Genomic DNA, 19,446 nt, shown 5'->3' on the forward strand with positions numbered 1-19,446 from the left:
GGTTTAAGCTTAATGAGGCTAACTAATAAAAGAAATGTTTGTCGGTACGGTCACCCGACCTACCCTATTTAAAATGCCCCGACCCCTATTTTTCAACTTTGTAAAAATCACGAATGATTTTGCAAAAGTTTTTTTTCATTTTTTGTTGAATTTTCTGGACGATTGAACGGAAACTCGTATATATTTCAGTTGGCTGGATGATCAAAAATTTATTCTCAGTCCATTGGAGTTTGTTGACATTTTGTTTGTTTACAATTAAAGGTATTGGAGATCGTTGGTATCGAATCACTATTTTATTGGAAATATAGATTGAATAGGCACTGAAGTATATTCATCATTCAGGGTCACTACATGTGTAGACAGCAGAAAAAGAATGATATACCAAACAAAAATTCCCTGTGCAATGTATGTAATCCCAAGCAGTAAAATTACAATTGAACGTAACTGAACAGTTTGAATTGCCAAAGTGATTGAGTAAATGCAAGCAATGAATGATCATTATTAGGCTGCGTTCACAAATAATTGGGAGGGGCCTGGAGAAATCGCGACTGAATTCTTATTTTTATTCAGATCCCCTTTAATACCCTCATACATTTTCAAGCCTCCCCCTCCAAAAAAATATCATATAGCTGCATATTTATTAGAGATGCAAGCAAAGAAAAAATAAACTTGAATTGGGCAGTTCTGCTCGCAGATGTTCGACACTACCTGTTATAAGCTGTTTGTAGAGCCATATTCCTAAGACAGGTTCTTAAACTGATTCATTTTTAAATGCATCAGTGGACGATTTATCAGTCTAAGCCGACTTGAGTTAATCCAACTCTGGCATGGTCAATAACCCCTGCTGAAGAGCACACAAAATGACGATCATTAGACTGTATGCAAATAGTGAATTCTTGGCAACATTTTGCCAAATTGTGAAAAACTGAGCACAGTGACCTACCAAAATCATTTTTTCGAAAGTAAAAGACATATATGACTTAGATACTACTCAAAGTTGGTAATACTGGAAGGTTAAAATATTCCACCAAATCAAAGTTTTAATCTCTGACATTTTGGGTGTGATAATGACAAAATTGTTAAAAAATGAATAATTCCATTTAGTCAAGCGTTTTTTTTAAATTGGAGTCTTTACTGTTCAAAATTTTACTTTGTATCATTTTACGTTGAGAATGTGAAAATTTAGAAAATCGAGCATGGCGACCCCGTATTTGTTCTTTAATATTTGATTATTCTCATATGCCAGAATTTAAAAGTGGATAATTTTCAAGGATCCTGGTCTCCCACGTGTTGCTATCTGGACTGATCTTTTCTACAAGTATTTTTCACTGTCATGAGCGTTATTTGACCCAAACTCTTCTTCAACTACATCAGAGTCAGAGCTATCTCTGTAACCGCCACTGCCGGTATGCAGTGACAGTGACACTGCAGTAGCAGGGAACTAGCTGTATTAACTTTGATAGTTTTTGACAACATTTTTGTTCAGTTTTTACAATTTCGTTATTGTTCTACTCCCTATAGCATGTTGAACTGTCCAGTATTCAGCTTGCCAACACAGCCAGCCTGTGTATGTGTACTGTGCATTTGAATCACTTACAGGATTCTAATTTCACCGATAGCCTTTACCTATACAGGCTTTGTCGAAAATCAGAATATTGTATGTTTCAGCATGCTATTGGGAGACAGCAAGAAAGTGTATCTGATACACTGCATAGAAATATAAAGAAATATTATGAACAGTGGCAGCTTCCGCCCCATAACAAGACCGACCCGTTGTTTTTCTTATGAAAATTTGATTTCATTCATACATTTTTTGATTTTTTCGAATTAAAGGTTATGAAATGCGACAAAATTGTTCCAGACTTTAACTTACATGATACTCAACATTAGGAATATTGAAAAATCTGCCCCGTTACAAGGCCTACCCGTTGTTTTTCATTTTAAGATTTTTCTAATTTCACATTTTCAGATTTTTTCGAAATAAAAGTCATGAATGTCAACAAAATGGTTCCAGATTTTCTTTAATTATTACTTACATAAGAAATATTGCATGATATAAAATGTTAATCATTTTCCATTGAATTACCTTCAAAAATATAGAATCTAAAAGTATAAAAAATGTAGGGAACTAAAATATTTTCAGCCCTAGCTATAGACAATATTATAGACAATTGTCATTTTACAAAATATAACAACAAATAGATGATGAGATATCTTATCTTACAATAATTCGACAAAATCTAATTGGGTCATCCGAATTAGACGGGAGCAACTACAGATAGAATTTGAGAAACAGATGCTGAGTGATCATGAGAAATGATGGGCAACCAAGGATTTACGCATATTTGACGAATCGCGCACCGATGACATCCGAGAAAAAATGTAAATGACATAAGTGATGCGGATGTCGTTTCATGAGAGCCTGCCGGTCAACTTCAAAAATCACAGAGTCAAGGGTAGAATGCGGTTTCTCTATGTCGTGAAAGTTAGAAACACAAGCAAAAACATTGATTTCGAAATACTGATTAATTTGGGGTTACGTCGACACCCTGGTCTACTACTTTCCCCTTCAAGAGCGTATAAAGTACAAACCTCCGAGATTGGGATGATTTTATGGAAATCGACGCGAAGACTAGAAAGAATGGAGTCGTAAGTTTTCAAACAGGAAAATACTTGTAAAATATGCAAAGACAACCTGTAGTGTCACATTTGTAAATAAGAAGAATAGTGACTGTAAATGGTCACATCATAAGTACGTATTTAAACGATGACACAGCATGCTGACTGCTTAGCAACAGGAATGTCTGGCGGCGGCGCATTATCTGATTCGGCCATCTTGCTTCTGTTTGATTCGTTTGGTGACACGCCTGTGTTGTTCGTTTGATTCGCCGAGTAATCCGGTTCACCTGGTAAATTTTGTTCTTCGTATTCTTCTTGTTTACTCTCTTCAGGCGCTTCCTTGCTGGGAGCAAGATTTTCCACAGACTCAACCTCCGAATCTTCACTCTTATTATCAAACTTCATAATTTCATCGGCACCATACTCTGGTTGCTCATTCGACTCAACAGGTGTGGTTTCTCTTCCATTTGGAGTTGGCACGTCATCTGGTATATCTCTTGTAATGAAGAACTCCTCCAAGCCATTTTGCTGCGCTTCTGAATTTTTGTCGTCCTGGTCGTCGCTCCTTGCCAAGGACGCGTTGTCGACGACAGGCGTTGCTGGTCCTTCGTCATCCTCCTCCTCTGCCTCATTCGTTTCAGATACAGGTACTTCATCATTCTCAGCATTGTCATTTTCATCTTCATTCCTTGGAAGAGATGCATCATCCTCTTCCTCTGTTAGGGCAAGAGTTTCAACAGCCGTGCCCACTCCGACGACAGGTGCTGCAGTTTCTGACCCATTGTCGTCTTGTAGCAGTTCGGGGTGCGGTTGAGCGTGCACACCAATTTGTTGTAACAGTTCTTCGAATTTGTCTCCTTCGAAGGTCTCCTGAAGTTCCTCGTCAGTGAAATCGATGTACAATAATTCCGCAAGGGGCATGCTAATGGGTCCTTCGGGAGGCCAAGCCATGCCCTCTAAAAGAAGTGGTATGATGGGTTTTTTCAGAGCATCGGCTAGACTCACTTCTCTGCGACAGTTGGCCGACAGGGCATATTTTTTGGTACAGCACGAAACGACAACCTGGTAAAAGCACAGAATACATTTTGTGAATATATATTGATTTCTTGTGTCACAATGCTAAAACAGTCAGAAAAATTAAGTCTTTGCGAACAAATTACTTATATTTTTGGACAATATGTCTACGATTGCCATGATGATTATATAGGAGGATTTTGACCTTTCGATGACCTTTAAGACACTGTCAAAAACAGCCGCCCTTCTACAGTAACGTTTCAGCAAAATAATTGTGTTTTTTCGACTACATGATTGCATAAAGCTAAACCTAAAAACCCAACTTGATGCAAAAGTATTCTACACGCTACCTTGGCATTTCTGATTCCTTTGTCTATTTTGCCATATAAGGCATCGCCTCCTCCCATTTGCATAATATCAAACCAACATGTATAGCCCAGTGACGTCAGTCGAGAATACAGTTTCTTTATTTGCGGTTGTTTTCCCCACTGGTACGAAATGAATACTTCGGGGCAAATTTCCACCTGTAGAAAAAATATAGAAGTTGTGTTAGAATCCTGGTCTTGAACGACGGTCATTTTCAGTCTTCTTGAACAAGTCACTCACTTATTCACTTTGTCAGGTTCCCTGAGCCAATCCTGCGGCTTCCTGCGCCGTTCATACAAAAATGGTCCAGCATGCGCTGTTCACACTGCCCGAATCACAGTCGTAATCGAAATTGGAGAAACACACACATCACGCAACAAATAAAGCACGTGAATGAAATATAACAGCGGATCATTTGGTGTCAAATTCATGACAAGAAATGGTTGAATTTAAAAGATAAATATCATTTATACCTCATCTCCTTCTTCAATTTTAGCTTCAATCTTTTCCGCTTCCACCGCCTTCTTTATTGGCTTTAGAACAGGTGTGTCATCGACTTGAGGAATCCAATCGCGATACTCTGTGATGAATAGTAATACAAGTTGGCATTATTTGTTCGTTCCTTTCTCTAAGATGTGACCAACCAAAGTTTGGTAGAATTTACATGTGATTGAACGTCAACGACTGTAATTCTCAAGCTAACATCAAGTATCAAAGCGCACCATCAGGCGTGACGAAAATGTTTACGAGCGGCCAGTGAAACAAGGAAACGACAGACTGCGTGTGGTTGCGGGCTCTGAACAAAAACTACTACGACATGTGACTCTTTACTCAACAATTCCACCGGGCAGAGTCAGGGGCCAGTTTTTCAGGTTACTACAACTTGTTGGCGTATGTATGGTAATACATCATGATTAACATTTAATCGTTGGAGAGCTTATTCAATAAAGTCTTGAATGATATCATTTAATATAATTTTGACAACATATGCCACGCTCTCTCTCTCTCTCTCTCTCTCTCTCTCTCTCTCTCTCTCTCTCTCCTTAATTATGGGAAATGCATGCAGCAGTGATGTGAGCTTTATTGTACCAACGAGCCATCAGTGTGTGATTACATGCTGTTATATTGATCGGGGTTTATCATGACAAGATTTACTCTGCGTGTGAGGAGGTAAGAGCAAAGAATATCAATTTCTTACACAACAATACTACGAAATACTGGTCCTACCTTCAGATATCTTCTCCGGGTTTGGTGCGGCGTGGTAGTTGATCTGACCAAGTAGTTCGGCAAAAGTTGAGTCTTGCCAAAATTTATCTCCTTCTACGTAATCGTTTTCAGGTCTGAAATTTATGTATAGGAGCTGCGAGAAAAGGACGCTCATTGGCCCTGCCGGCGGCCAGGCCACGTCTTCCAATAGCAGTGGTATGATTGGTTTGTTGAGTAAACTCGCCAGATTGACCTGCGATTGAAACGAAAGGACATCTGCAGCATTAAGGTAGTTCGCACCTTGAAATCAAAAGACGTAATCTTTCCTAAAGGAAACATTCAACCATTTTCTTTCGAGATCAAGAATAAAAATCAGGGGACACGGTGAAAAATTTGGTACTATAGAAACAAATAACCAGACAATCAATGATACTTGACATTCAAAATGCAAAATGGCCACCGTCCCGTGTGTTTACTCTATGAGTAAAAATCAAATTTCCATTTTCACAAAATTAATCCAGTGAAAACTTTGATTTGTTCATAAGCTTCAAATAAGCGTCCACTAGTGGTGGCACAAAAATATTTGCAAAAGTTTGAGAGTCTGACAGTCTGTACCTGAGACACATTCTACCGTAATGTATACAGAAGGGCAAACTAAGTTCACATATCTGCTCTGATATTGATAAGGGTCACTGTTTCCGCAACAGATCAAGAAGGTTTAGCGTATCATTTTTTGCGCATGAGTTCGTCGTTAATTGCACATTCAAAACTTTATTTGATCAGATTAAATTAGAACCAACCTCATGATTACAGTTCTTCGATTGGGAGTATTTTTCCGTAACCATTGACAACACTACTTTGGCGCCCCTCATTCCTTCATCGATTTTCTCGTACAGTTTATCGCCCCCTCCCATTTGGCCGATGTCCATCCAGCATTCATAGCCGGCATTTTCCAGGTGTTCCTTCAGCGTTTTCACTTCTGATTGGTGGTCCCACTGGTAACTGATGAAAACTGGAGGCGGGTGGGTGAACTCTGGTGGCGCCTGCGGTATTGCTTCATCTGATATATAGGACAGCAATGATATATTGTAAAGATTACAACAGATTATTACCGGTAGTAAGCTTGAATCGTTCAGTCTTAGCATAGAATTACGATGACATATGGTCACTCTGTTCCTCGTCGTGTAAAGTGACAGGAAGTTCCTTTGGTTAAAGACGCATTACTTGCATCTTTTTGCATGTTTCGATAAATTGGCAGCAAATTAAATGCAACTTGTATAAAAATGCTTTTCGGAGTGTGACAAAATCGTCGTTCCGGCATTCCGATATTCGCGATTTAACAACCAAATAGTTGTCGAGTTCCAACACAAATATGGCCGCCTCATATTGTTCAAGCGCGTAATTTTAATCGACCAAACCAAGCACCAAAGATTATAATACTGCCATTTTCAAAGACAATATATGGCTTAATTGTTGAAATCTCTCTCAAGATTGGATATTATTTTATATATTGGTAAGTGAGTAAAAAGATGCAGTCAATAGGGCTTTAAAGGCCAAATGTTTGATTGTGTTAGAAGGCATCTGCGTAATTTAATGTATTAACTTGTTTTGAGCAAATGTGAGCACTACAACGAGGATGAATAATTCGTTGACGTCATCTCTTCCTTTGCCTTGGTTACAAAGCATAATACGGGTAGGTTTCCTCAAAAAACGGTATTTAAAATTGTTACAGTACCGTCCGGCAAAGTAAATGACTGGTAAAAGAATAATGAGGACTGATATGGGAAGACCTATACCTGCCGCTTTTAGAGCATCTTCAATTATCTCAGCGCAGTCGTTTCGTCCCATTTCTTTCAATGAAGTCAGGACTGCGTATGTTGCTTCTGCGCTCTTGTGAGTAGTGTACCACTCGCTGTAAAGAATACCGATTGAATATTTTAGTTGACTACTATCTGCTTCTGCATTCATTTCACATTAGATCGATCAGCACTTGACGGCACGTTTTACCCACATTATCAAAATATGGAACGAGGATTATTAAAGTTTCTATGTGATGGTGATTTGTTTCTGGTCATGAGTGATTGGGAAACGCCGGTACATGCTTTCATGAAACTTTTACAGATGCACTTCTAATTACTCGAGTGATGCCATTCATCGGCTTTTTTGCCAGGAGAAAAACGAAAGAACCATACAGTTCCTCGTTGGCTCTGTAGCTCCCAAGCTATGGCCTTACATGTGAGCCCCAACGGTGGAGCTGAGCATAGCTTTAGAAAATTGAGGTACAGTGCGCTATAGTATACACGTCTTCGTAAAAAGCGGACTGGCAACTATACATTTATACAATATTATTCTTTTGTGCAATATATTCAAAACTGAGACAGACACAGACAGGCAGCCCAGCATTTAGTACGAGTGTATTGGCTTGGCATCAAGTAATGGTTTGCTGATAGGTAAATATTTCCTCCCTAGTACAACAACAAATCACTAAAGCCAGAAATTGTGTGAGCCTTCAGGCGTCACCTGTTGCGTGGCCAACGAACAGCTGTGAGGAAAATGACGCCGTTACAGTTGACAGAGTTTGCAACAAGATTGCTTTATATCTACCTAAGTAAGGACATCGTTGGATCATGCGCAGTCGCCCAGTTCCTCACATCTTCTGGACTATATGAGAGTCTGATGGCAAGGAAACGCCAGTTATTGTCACCATCCTCGTTCAGAATCTTTGCTACATCACGTGACCAAGCTGGGGCATTACTGATTGTCTGTGGAGTTCAATTCATGATCAGATACATCAACAGAGTCAAAAAAGTTTTCTGTCGAAATATACGGAAAATACCACCCGGCTACATCATAACTTTTAGCGGCGCTGTCAACTTCAAATGCGACAACAAATATCGTCCATAATTTTTAATGCCTAAATGTCACATATTTCTTGTAATCTCCGGGTCTGATTCCGTGCACTTCGAGGTATGATCTCTTTTTGGGTCGATCCGTAGATGCTTCATTTTTCTCAAAAAAATTGTGAATTTTAATGACTGCATAAAATAAAAACTTTACTCGGCAATCGGCGAATTTTTACTGACTGTGCCACCGAATGACCTGTTTCAATGCGCGTATTTGAAAAAGATGCGTACTTTTGGCTAAATCTTTACTCTGCCTTTTTTTCGTAGAAAAAATCTTTCTCCATTGTCACTTAGAACGTGAGTCAATATACACCACTTGTATTGTAATGTCTTCGAGAAAGAAAATCTTTCTCAGTCTATCAAACAAATTTATGAATGTGTGATACAGTAATATAAACTATGCTTTATTGCCTTCATTATGATTAATTTGTAGTATCGCGTTTCAGGTAAACAATATTTTTACAATATCAGCCATCACAGTAAATTAAGGTAGTATGCACCCCGAAAGTGAAACACTTGAAGTTTTACTCAAATTTTCTTTAAGGAATATTTTAACCATTCTCTTTCAAAATCAAGAATAAAAATCGGGGTCACCGTGCAAATTTTGGAAGTAACTCGAAAAACACTAACCCAAGATTTACCGATATTTAAAATTCCAATTGGCCGCATTCCTCGTGTTAACTCTATTGAGAAAAATTAAATTTTCGAATTTCGAAAAACTAAGCAAGTGAAAAGTTTTCTTACACCAAGAGCTTTGTATGAACCCCCACAAGTGGTAGATCAACAAAAGATTGTAAACGTTTTAGAGTCAGAATATCTGTCCCCGAACTGCGTTCTACCTTAAACATTCTCTATGTCGATCTATTAAACTATTTTGCGGTCAGTAGAGCTACTCTATATTTCTGTCTCTGATGCGATGCGATAAAACAAACAAAACTGACAAAACGTGTGTTGTCCTTATGCAGTTCAAGCTGTCTGTATCAAAGACGGGCAAAATAATGTGACAAAGGTCACATAGCGAAATTTACGTATGTGCAATAGCTATAAAACATAGGTTATATTTCGTGATAAAATGCAAATCTGTGAGTGACGCTACCTTTCTATCGATTTCTTCAACTTTTTCCGTGGTCTCTTCCACAATTTCTTCCAGTTCGTCTAGGCGCTCTTCTTGCTCCTTAATGTCTTCCTTCACCGTGTCGATTTCCTGCTGCTGGTTGTCCAACTTCTCGTCAAGCTGGTGAACATTTTCCTCGTTTGTGGTGACGCGTTGGTCGAGGTCCTCGACGTCATCCTGTATGTCAGTTATTTGGTCAGCTACAGCCGCCAGACTGTGTTTTGAGGGAGGTAAAAACGTAAAAAGGAACGACATAAGCGTGACTAGATTATACTTTCCCTGGATTTCGCTAAAATGGAAAACTTCTAAAAGCGTCCTTGATAACCTCAGGATGCCTAAATCCCGTATTTTGGCTCCGATATTTGCGGCTGTTTCGATACTATATGATCAATGATAGACGTCGAAGTATCTGCCATTTTATGAACATATTGGTATTGCACCGTTTTTTTTTATGTTGTATTACTCAGAAACCGGTTACGCCATACGCGAGATCAATACGAAATACGCAAAGTTAAATGACTGAGTCTAACTGCACTTAATAACAAAGCTGTCATTCTTTTGAGTGATTTAAGAATAGAGATAAGAAACGTGCAGTTTGAAGTACTCGATAACGCCTGTAATGACTTTGTGCCATAATATAAAAACAGTAGAGAGTTTGATATCGAGATTTGGCAACTGACTACACATGTTTCACTAGTGACTAGTCGAGAGAATAGCGAGAGCACCGAACGAGAAGCGTTCGCGAATTGACTTTTTATGATGGCGAGAATATGATTTTCTCACAATCAATAAGAGAGAGCATTTATTTTTCTCGCACTATATTAGCGAGAATACGTATTCTTGCAATCAGTCGGTAAGAATTGTGTTTTCTTACAATCGATAGCAATCGGTAAGAATGTATTGCGCAGATATCCTGCAACACAAATAAATTCTCGCTAATAGATTTTAGAAAACTATGTTTTCTCGCGATGGATTTGTCCCAAAATGAACTATTACACACTTTATCGCAAAATTGTGTACTAGTGTTTGTCGCTAACGCATGCCATATAGTCAGTCTCTTTGAATCCTGAATAATGAATCATGAATAATGAATCGCAAGAAAGTTTATGTTAGTATGCGCCTCGACATTGAAAGATTTAAACTTTCGTTCAAGCTTAACTTAGGAAACTCTAAAACATTATCTTTCAAAATCAAGAATAAGAACGAGGGGTCAGTGTGCAGTTTTTAATACCGGCCAAACAAATTACATAAAATTTACTGACATTTGAAATTCAAACTGAGGCCTAAATATCTTTTTTCCTACCATAAGAAGAAATAAAATTTTCGATTTCAACAAAAAAATATGGCGATGAAAACTTCATTTATTCCAAGAGCTTCAAAGTTATCCTACACGAGTGGTAGACCGGAAGTATGTTGGAAAATTGAGAGTCGGAATATTTATCCAGGAGGAGCATTCTACCTTCAGTTAATCGAGAAGATCTCTCGTCAAGAAAACAGTAACTTGTAATTTAAGCTCAAACCTACGTTCTTCCTTCGAGCAAATCCATGACACCGTTGACTATTTCAGAGGCACCTGCAACTGTACTGTCTTTGAAAGAGAGGATAAGATCCTTATACTTTTCAAGAACCGGGATGTACTCGGTGCCCGCCAATTGTTTCATTGTCATAATAATGGTAGTGACCTGTTGCGAGAAGGCTGGATTTTCCAGTTGTTCTGCAAACACCTTCATAAATCTCTCTGCTTTTTCCTAATAAAACAGGAAGCGAAATAAACGATTGATTAACAGCTCTGTCTGTCCCTCGTATAGGGAAGCACCTTGGTAAAACAGAAACAAAATTACGCAAATAGAGATATTTATGCTCAGTAAACTTAGTTTACACGTTAAATGACTATTCACAACTGTTCATCTTGCGTATCGCTGGACTAATACAAAAATTTATTTATCTCCCGGCCAGGACTAGAATAAGATACCTGTGCAGTAGCGACTGCCTTTTTTGACAAACTTCTCACTAACTGTCACCAGTGGCATAATTAGCTGATCATACGATTGTACAAACCTGATTTAGTCTGCCAAGAGCGGCCAGGGCCTGGTTACTGTAGTACACCATGGCGGAATTAGCGTTAGGTATTGCTAACAGTTTACTTATGGTGTCCTCATCGTCAAACTGTTTAGGATCGGCGGCGACGATGGAAACCAGAGCCATTGCTGCCAATGATGAGGACGTGAAGTCATTGAGAGATTCAAGAAGATGATCCTTGTATGGCAAAACTCTCTAGAGAAAGAAAGAAAGTAAACATTCATTAGTTTAGTATAACGGCAAGGTTAAAATAACAAATTATACCATACAATTATACAAATGTAGCAATCTGATTGATTGAGACGTGAAATTTAAAGCATGCTGTATTCGAGATATATCATCATATTCGTAATACAGGACGGCAGAACACGCGCTCTATGCTAGAGAAAAATTGCTCTTTTAACGTTTCACGTGAGAATTTCGATATACTGTTAGCATCTGGTACACCACTCGCGTTTTATTAGTCCGTTCATATATGCACGAGCGATAGCTCGTGCATGTGTATTGAATTGGTCAAAATCTCGTTGTATACCCGTCGCTTGTGTGGTTTATTACTTAATCGTCATATCATAAAGATGTTTATACATTGCTTTATGGAGTGGTTCTACTCCGGAATATAAAAAGGGAATTGTGTTCAGTAGATGCAGTACGCCCAAGAGATCACGTGATACCAGTATAAACCCAAGAGAACAAAAGCGTATGGAAGTACAGGTACTTCTATGCGCGTTTGTGCATGTGTTTTTTTTTGTTTATTTTTGTACCGTGGTCCAATCGAATTCCGGTTTTAACCTATTATATTGAAATAGTGCCATGTATCGCAGAGAATGTCCAATTATTAATCATATTTAAGTAATGTAGGAATAAAATCAATGTGTAATTTTCCTTTAGCTCAAGCAATTATAGCACTTACTTGTGGATATATCTTGCCTACATCACCATACAGCTGAATTATAGCATACTTCTGCATCGGTCCAATTTCATCAAATTTCTCTGCAATCTCATCAAACCTTGCCATAATTTCGTCTTCTTTCTCCTTGAAAGCCCCCTGTATCGCCGCTATCAAAGTAAGATTCAGAGATTCAATTTTCTACTCGGATATTGAATTTCTTTGAGAATTTCGAAGAAATTGTCCAATATCGGACGCCAGTATTAATACAAAATTAAATCTGGAATCGATCACCAAGAAATAACTTCAGTAGTATATTTTATCATAAATGAGGTACGTGCGAAAGTGTGGATCTTAACCTCGATATCTTATTAAATATCTGGTGCGGAGCCAGGCGAAAAATGATGTTTACTTTCGCTGAAACATTAGAGTCTATTTTTGTAGCGTCCTCGAATAATCAACATGAATGATAACAAATTTGAATGATCGGGAACAGAACCGATTGTTTCATTTACTGACAGGCATGCGATAATAGGCAAGAGCCCTACGTCACCATGAATCACGCAGTCGCAGAACAGCTACATGTCGATTGCCTGTTAGTGTTTTTATCTCCAATTCGTGTTTACCTGGTATTAAGTTAACATCTTGACCTTACAAAGGCTTTTGAAATTCAGAAAACTTTTGATGAAAGTGTTCTGATCAGAGTTTTCTGAGTTAACGTTTGCTTAAATATCGAACATCTCGGTTTTTTATGATGATGGTGTAGCGACATTCATAATATCGACGTCACTTAAAGGCCAAGAAGGATGTTTCAGTGTTCAGCATTTAGCATACTTACGAATGACGTATAATTTTCCGTTCACACAAGCATCGATGACCTCGTCGATGTATGGGTATATCGACTCTGCGGAGGTTTGCATGCCTGGAAAAATAGATTCCATAAGGCTTTCCAGGTCTTCTACTTCGCAATTCATAAGTTTCATGGCATATGGCATGAAAGGCTGCATCACTTTTGCGCTTGACTGTTGGTTAAAAGGATCAGAAATAACGAATTCTGTTCAACTTTTCATGTTTGTTGTTTTTGCAACAGAAAAATGTGAGGTCTTCGCTTCACAAAGTTACAAATTTTAACTCTAAACTTTTAGTAATTTCAGATTAACGCCCAAGTGCGACTTGCACGATGGATTACAATGGAGAAGTTGTGTCATCTGCACTTATAGTAGTGACTATATTATTGCAAGCGTGTTTGTGTGGTGTTTGGAGGGGGTACATCTAACAAAATTGTGCCTCCTTCTAAACCTGGTGTTCCTAACGGTTCCGTAAGCAAACATAGCTCACGGGACTATACCTTATGTGTACATTTACAAAGAAGCGGTACTGTGGTATATGAGATGTTACCTGACGGGGTGATCGGAAACAACATATATTTACCGCGATAACTTAAGCTCTATTTGTCTTGATAGGGCCCTCACTTCCTCTCAGCTTAATGCTTCGAGGTCAAATAATAAAAATGAAAAAAAAATAGACGCCGACCAAGACTATGCGTTAAAATATTGCAGTAATTGCAGTTAAATTTCAAGAGTATCATTGAAACAGTGGCATTATTGGTGCTGCGTCAATATTTTTGATTCTTAATTTTCATTCTTGATTTGTACGTCCATCGTAAGAGTCTTTTTCGTCAATTGTATGTTCGTGTGTAAGTTGTTCGCAGTTTTTTTTCCTGTGGAGCCTACACCTGTTAATCATCCGAATAAATAAATAAATAAATAAATAAATATGTCTCCAATATTTTCACATGCTGTTGATACGTTGATTCATCAAAGTTACATGTAAGAGTAAGGTTAGATGAAGTATGCTTCAAACGAAAGGGAAGATAATCTTGATATTCTGTGTGCAGGATAGCTTTTGAAGATTGTACAGGGACAGTCGATAACAAGATTATACCTACACCGAACCATATATGGTAGACTATCGTTCTCAACAAGTCACCCCAAAAAGACAATGGTGTGTAGCCTGTCTCTTCAAGATCGTGTTTGAAGCATTCCTCGCATATGGCGGCCAAAGAGTCCAAATATCTGTGACTCGTATTAGATTCACTGGTGCAAACAGAACAAAAACAACATTTTATGTATTACGACTTGAAACTATGTGTGAACACTGTGAATATTTGAAAGTCAACGTAATTATCAGGCAGAGGTATTCTTTATCTGTCCAGTTTTTTACAAGTGACAAGTTAGCTACACAGGTTGAAACAAGACAGTGCTAACGTATTACTTATAGCGGGCGCTCTATTCTAACCAACCTGATAGGAACAATCTGGGGAATAATTGATACTGTGACTCTATATAAATATTTGGGATTTACCGGACAAGAACATCCATGTAAAAGCGACTCGGGTAGTCAAGGACAAGTGCCTTGAAAATCCGAAATAGAACAGTTTCTATGACTTATGCTAATCCAACGGCTGATATAAAATCAATTGACAGAATTATTTTAGATTTATCAGACGTATTTGTCAACGCACAAAGTATCAATATAGAAGCTTCCCGTTAAGTTTTATCGCCCATTTTACCGTTTATAGGAAACTCACTCCATATAGCCGGCGATCCAATCGATAATCCCAAATAAGGTTATTCTTTTTACGCCGTTAGTACCTTTCGGCATATCAAAATCAGGTTTTGTGATCAGGGTCACGTACGCATCCATGATAGCGGCCACTTTCTTTTCGTTACCCTGAAAACACAAACATTTTTATCAAATTTCAGTTTATTCAACAACGAAATATTAAGCAGGTAAATAAGTGAATGCGACAAAATAAATACAATTTCTTATGCGTGCCCATCTGTTGTCCGGCAATTACTCAGACGAGCTGAATATAGTAATAGTAACGGTACCATGGAATCTAGTCGCTGGATCCTAATTTTTCAAACCCTAGAACAAAATCTAATATCTACTTGAATTTGAACTTAAGCAGAGAAGATTTGGTTTCAAGAAGCACTTTAAACATAATGCCCTAGTGATACATAGCTATACATTCTGCAGAGAATCGACTGTAAATTGTAGTCTTGTGATTGGCTGTCATTTGTGCTTAATTAATATACATTATACCAAATTACTACTCAAGGTCATTCAAGAAACACATTCCTCAATTAATGTTATACACATATTTGCATAAGAAGTAAAAGTTGACACTTAACAAGTGCTTATTGGATACTATACCAGCGTACATTTGTCTTTTGGTTACGGGGAGAGACAATTGCGAAAATATTAAGCAAAAATGGTTACAACCAAAAATTCCAGAAAAATCAGTTTTTCTAAAGTTGATGTACATTTTCTCGAGAGATTTTAGTACTCAACTAATCTTCTTGTATCACAGAGATTGTTTACGTCTTCACGTGTTCTATGGCAATATGATCTGCGTTCTATGTACCCAAAGTTTCCATTTTATGATAAATCTCAAAATTAGGTCGACGAAACTATACAGTGTTTTTAATTCGCAGAGCCTAAAGCCCACTGTTCGATGGTAAAGCGACATTTGGCCCACATTTTGACATTCCCGACTGACCTGAAACTTTGTTTTGGAGATAATTTCATTTGTTACATAATAGTGAGGGTCTTTGTCCATCTGACAGCAATACTCGATCAAGTCACACCATACCGGGCTGACCTTTTTCTCAATGTGGAACATCCTATTTAATGTAAAATACAGTGTCGCATCAATGCGTGATAGCACGAATAAGTTCGGGCAAATATCTATGGTCATAGATTCGAAAATATTTTGTTTTGACATTCACTAATCATATATATATATATATATATATATATATATATATATATATATATATATATATATATATATATATATATATATACATGTATATATATACACACACATATATATATATATATATATATATAATATATATATATATATATATATATATATATATATATATATATATATATATTCGCCAGAAATTGAAATCTTGAATCAAAGTAGTAGCGACCTGTTTTTTCGTTTACTTACTCGAAAGCGTCAGCAAGCTTATCACTTGCTTTCTCTAGCGCATCAAGATAATCCTTTTTTTTCCTCTCATCGTCTAAATCTGGATGTTCTATAGGTTCATGCCACTTCTTGCTGACTTCAATTGCTTTATCGACGTTTGCCTGAAAGTGATGTTACCTTGGTTTATATTATGTGCCCGCACACCAGGTACACTGAAAACTAGCAAACTTATTCCCAAAGTGCCTACCAATTTATCTAATCTAACCATTCTGGCATACAAGTACATTTTCACCCAAAACACTTTTGCTTTTGATGGTGAATAAATATTGATGTCAACTTTGAGTCACAGTCCTACACTGTAATAGTTCAAAAGTTGACAATTTCAACGCATACCACAAATTTTTCCTTACAACATCTAAAATTACTTTCTCGTTTTTCATTGTTTTCTCGTCTAGACATGACAGTTTATAACATACATATTATATTATATGGTTATACATACATATTAAAACATAACTTTAGGCGCTAACAATGCCATCTAACATTCAACCACAGACACAATGCAAAAATTTAGGGTGTATCATGGTTCTACGAAACAAGACACACATGTGCAGAGTTTTAAAAAGAACGCCCTCTATGGTTCGTTTGACCGTCACTGCTCGATGTGAGTACACGGTATCAGCTTCATGGCATACTTACTTTCCAATCGATAGCATCCTTGTCATACGCTATTCTCTGGATGATCTCAAGATGGCCTATTGTTTTCTTATCCATACAAACCAAGATGACGTCAATCAGGTGTTTGGAAAGTTTTCCTTTGCTACATGTAATGACACGCAAAGCAAATAGATAGTGTTTTCTTTTCTGATTAAAATTTGCAATGTCCCCCAAGTTCAAAAATTTCATTGAGTTTGTTTGCCAATTTTTTGCAATGTAATCTTTTAATCGCACCCTCCGATATATTGACTCGTTGGAATGATCTTTGAATGCAATAGCGACATTGATTAGGCTTAAACGTAATTGAACGGTAACTTGACCTAGATACTCGTAATCTATCATTAAAAGCAACACACGTGATTACATCAAAAGACTTGTGATTATTCATGCTATGAAAACAACATTGATTAAGAACCTGGCCAGTAATAATACAAATGTTGTACAGGGGTATCCCTGTTGTATTCACCAACATATATGACAAAACGACAACGAATCGCTTGGTATATGTATGTTATAACATGAAGTTCTTTATTTCGATGTCGCAGACAGTCCTTCCACACCTAAAGTGTATGACACGACAATATCACTTTAGTGGCGCGAGTGGCAACAACGCGTCGATGTTTGCCATTTGTTACCAGTGTTAATGTGCTTGCTTTTTAACATATGCAGTATTGAGGGATTTCGGAAAAATTTAACACACCTGTCATATTATAAAAATGCTCGTGCCGTCCCGAAATTATATGGTCTCGAGCAGAGACTGCCATTTCTGACAACGGTAGTCATTCAGCGATGGCAGTTTTGATCAGACGTTAATAGAAAAGGATAATATGATATCACCGTCCTGTTCACCGTTTTAATCTTTGCCTGAAATGTTTATTCATCTAGTGACGTACTGCGAAATCGTCTAAATATTGGTGAACGCAACGAATAAATCATGAAAAAAATTGAAATGTTTTGCATAGAAACCGCCAATCAATCAATTATAACAAAGATGTACAGATTCAAACACGGGATTAAAGCAAGCCTGGCTTGAGTACCATATTTGCGAATCCATAGCAACATCTCATATCATATACCTTCTGCACTGTGTGTCCAAAAAGCATTGTAAAAACCTTGCTTTCTTTGTAAGCAGCTAGAATATCGACAGCTTACGGTTTTATTTTGTCTGATTTGCTCACCTCTTTTGCGCATCTTCGTATAGTTTGTCCTCAACTTCCCGTTTAATCTTGTAACCTTCCTTTTCGGAATTTTCAAAATCTTCGTCTGTCGCATCCCTGAGGCAATCCAGTATGGCTGCGATTCTGTCGTCCCAATCTTCGCCCTCCGCCATTATCTGGTACATGCAGACGTAGGAGATGGTATCATCGGTTGGTAATCATTTGTATTGACAGCGTATGTGTCGTAAGGCTCAAATGTCACTGCGTCTCATCGCCACAATCAGGACTCCGGCATAAAAAATTTTTCATAACATGATTTTACCGACTTTGTGGCAATTCAGTGCGCAGTACAAGCTCAGCAACGTACGAAGTACTTTGATATGTATTATATCGGATAGATGGCAGGTTAATAAGGCCGTGTCATGCACAGGTAAATCACAATGATATTTACCGACAGCAACGAGGGGTAACTGTAGCTGTGGAAAAGTACGCTTTTAGTATGCAAATTTGTCTTGCCATCTATTTGTCCCCAAGTGAACCCGCTTGGGGCACCGGCAGCTAGTTAAACGACATTCTCTTGCGTTTTCAAAACTTAAAGGAGGTCGAGAAGATTTAATATTTATGTTCATTTGTATCTGAAGGTTGTTGTTATTTTTGCAGGCCATAATCTATTATTATGTTTTCAATTGTAAACAATATGGGTCAACACGCACCTCTATTGCATTTCAGTCGGATTGGTTCTAAAGTCAGGTAATCTACGCACATTACACGCTTAAAATATGTGTATGGACCATAAACCAGGGGAGCCACGTGTAGTAAGTGTTACATAATTTGAACTAGTTCAACTTTGGGTCAAGGTTTGTAGGTTGTAGACTTTAGTGGAGGGATTTGGTGAAGTTACAGCACAGAATTGTGCGTCGCTACGAATACATCAGGTTATGGTGAAAATATTGGTCAGTACGTACCTCCTACTTAACGTTAGCGCTTTTTTACCACATTCACAAGCGTTCCGATCTGTCCAGTCCGTTCCTACTCTAGACAAAAGTCAGACAAATGGCGACGATACAGGAACACCGGACTCATCACGGCCACATACCGGCGGTTACTGCGAACCTTCTTGACTACACATAAATATGGCGGCCATTGATTGGGCATTGCCCTTTGTCTGATGGTCGCCATGACGACGTAACAAACCCAAAGTTGTCATCATTCATCACGACTGTTTATACAAGGTCACCATTTTACGTCAACCTATCATGACGCCAGAAAAAAAGACTTGTTCCTGTCACATGCGCAAGGTCAAGCCTACAATCACAGTGTTTCTCGACTCATTCGCCGGGCATTTGTTCTTATATCGACGTTTGAAAGCCAACCCCATT

The 19,446-nt window shown here is 38.0% G+C and overlaps 1 protein-coding gene across 1 annotated transcript; it reads right to left on the bottom strand.

Annotated features, from left to right (window-relative positions):
- Positions 1 to 2,004: 2,004 nt before the first annotated feature.
- On the bottom strand, positions 2,005 to 19,216 carry LOC139143597 (uncharacterized). The gene is made up of 19 exons (XM_070714062.1): positions 19,033 to 19,216; positions 18,089 to 18,243; positions 16,893 to 17,013; positions 16,215 to 16,354; positions 15,753 to 15,876; positions 14,778 to 14,920; positions 14,136 to 14,283; positions 13,026 to 13,209; positions 12,212 to 12,357; positions 11,281 to 11,496; positions 10,747 to 10,970; positions 9,205 to 9,436; positions 7,810 to 7,967; positions 7,002 to 7,117; positions 6,006 to 6,265; positions 5,227 to 5,458; positions 4,473 to 4,579; positions 3,984 to 4,157; positions 2,005 to 3,681 (listed from the first exon to the last, which is right to left on the bottom strand). The coding sequence occupies exons 2-19, from the start codon at positions 18,238 to 18,240 to the stop codon at positions 2,761 to 2,763; spliced, it is 3,798 nt and encodes a 1,265-aa protein (XP_070570163.1). The 5' UTR covers positions 18,241 to 18,243; positions 19,033 to 19,216; the 3' UTR covers positions 2,005 to 2,760.
- Between the last annotated feature and the right edge of the window lie 230 nt (positions 19,217 to 19,446).

Source organism: Ptychodera flava, chromosome 11 (genome assembly GCF_041260155.1).
Source record: "Ptychodera flava strain L36383 chromosome 11, AS_Pfla_20210202, whole genome shotgun sequence".
NCBI classification, from domain to species: Eukaryota; Metazoa; Hemichordata; class Enteropneusta; family Ptychoderidae; genus Ptychodera; species Ptychodera flava.

What these genes read in the sequence shown, in the direction of transcription:
- LOC139143597 (XM_070714062.1), bottom strand. Translation starts at nt 18,240, where the DNA reads ATGGCGGAGGGCGAAGATTGGGACGACAGAATCGCAGCCATACTGGAT. An exon ending in GATTTGCTCGAAGGAAGAAC is followed by an intron (nt 9,437 to 10,746) that starts GTAGGTTTGAGC and finishes CTCAAAACACAG; the next exon opens with TCTGGCGGCTGTAGCTGACC. An exon ending in AGATGCTCTAAAAGCGGCAG is followed by an intron (nt 6,266 to 7,001) that starts GTATAGGTCTTC and finishes CCTATATATCAG; the next exon opens with ATGAAGCAATACCGCAGGCG.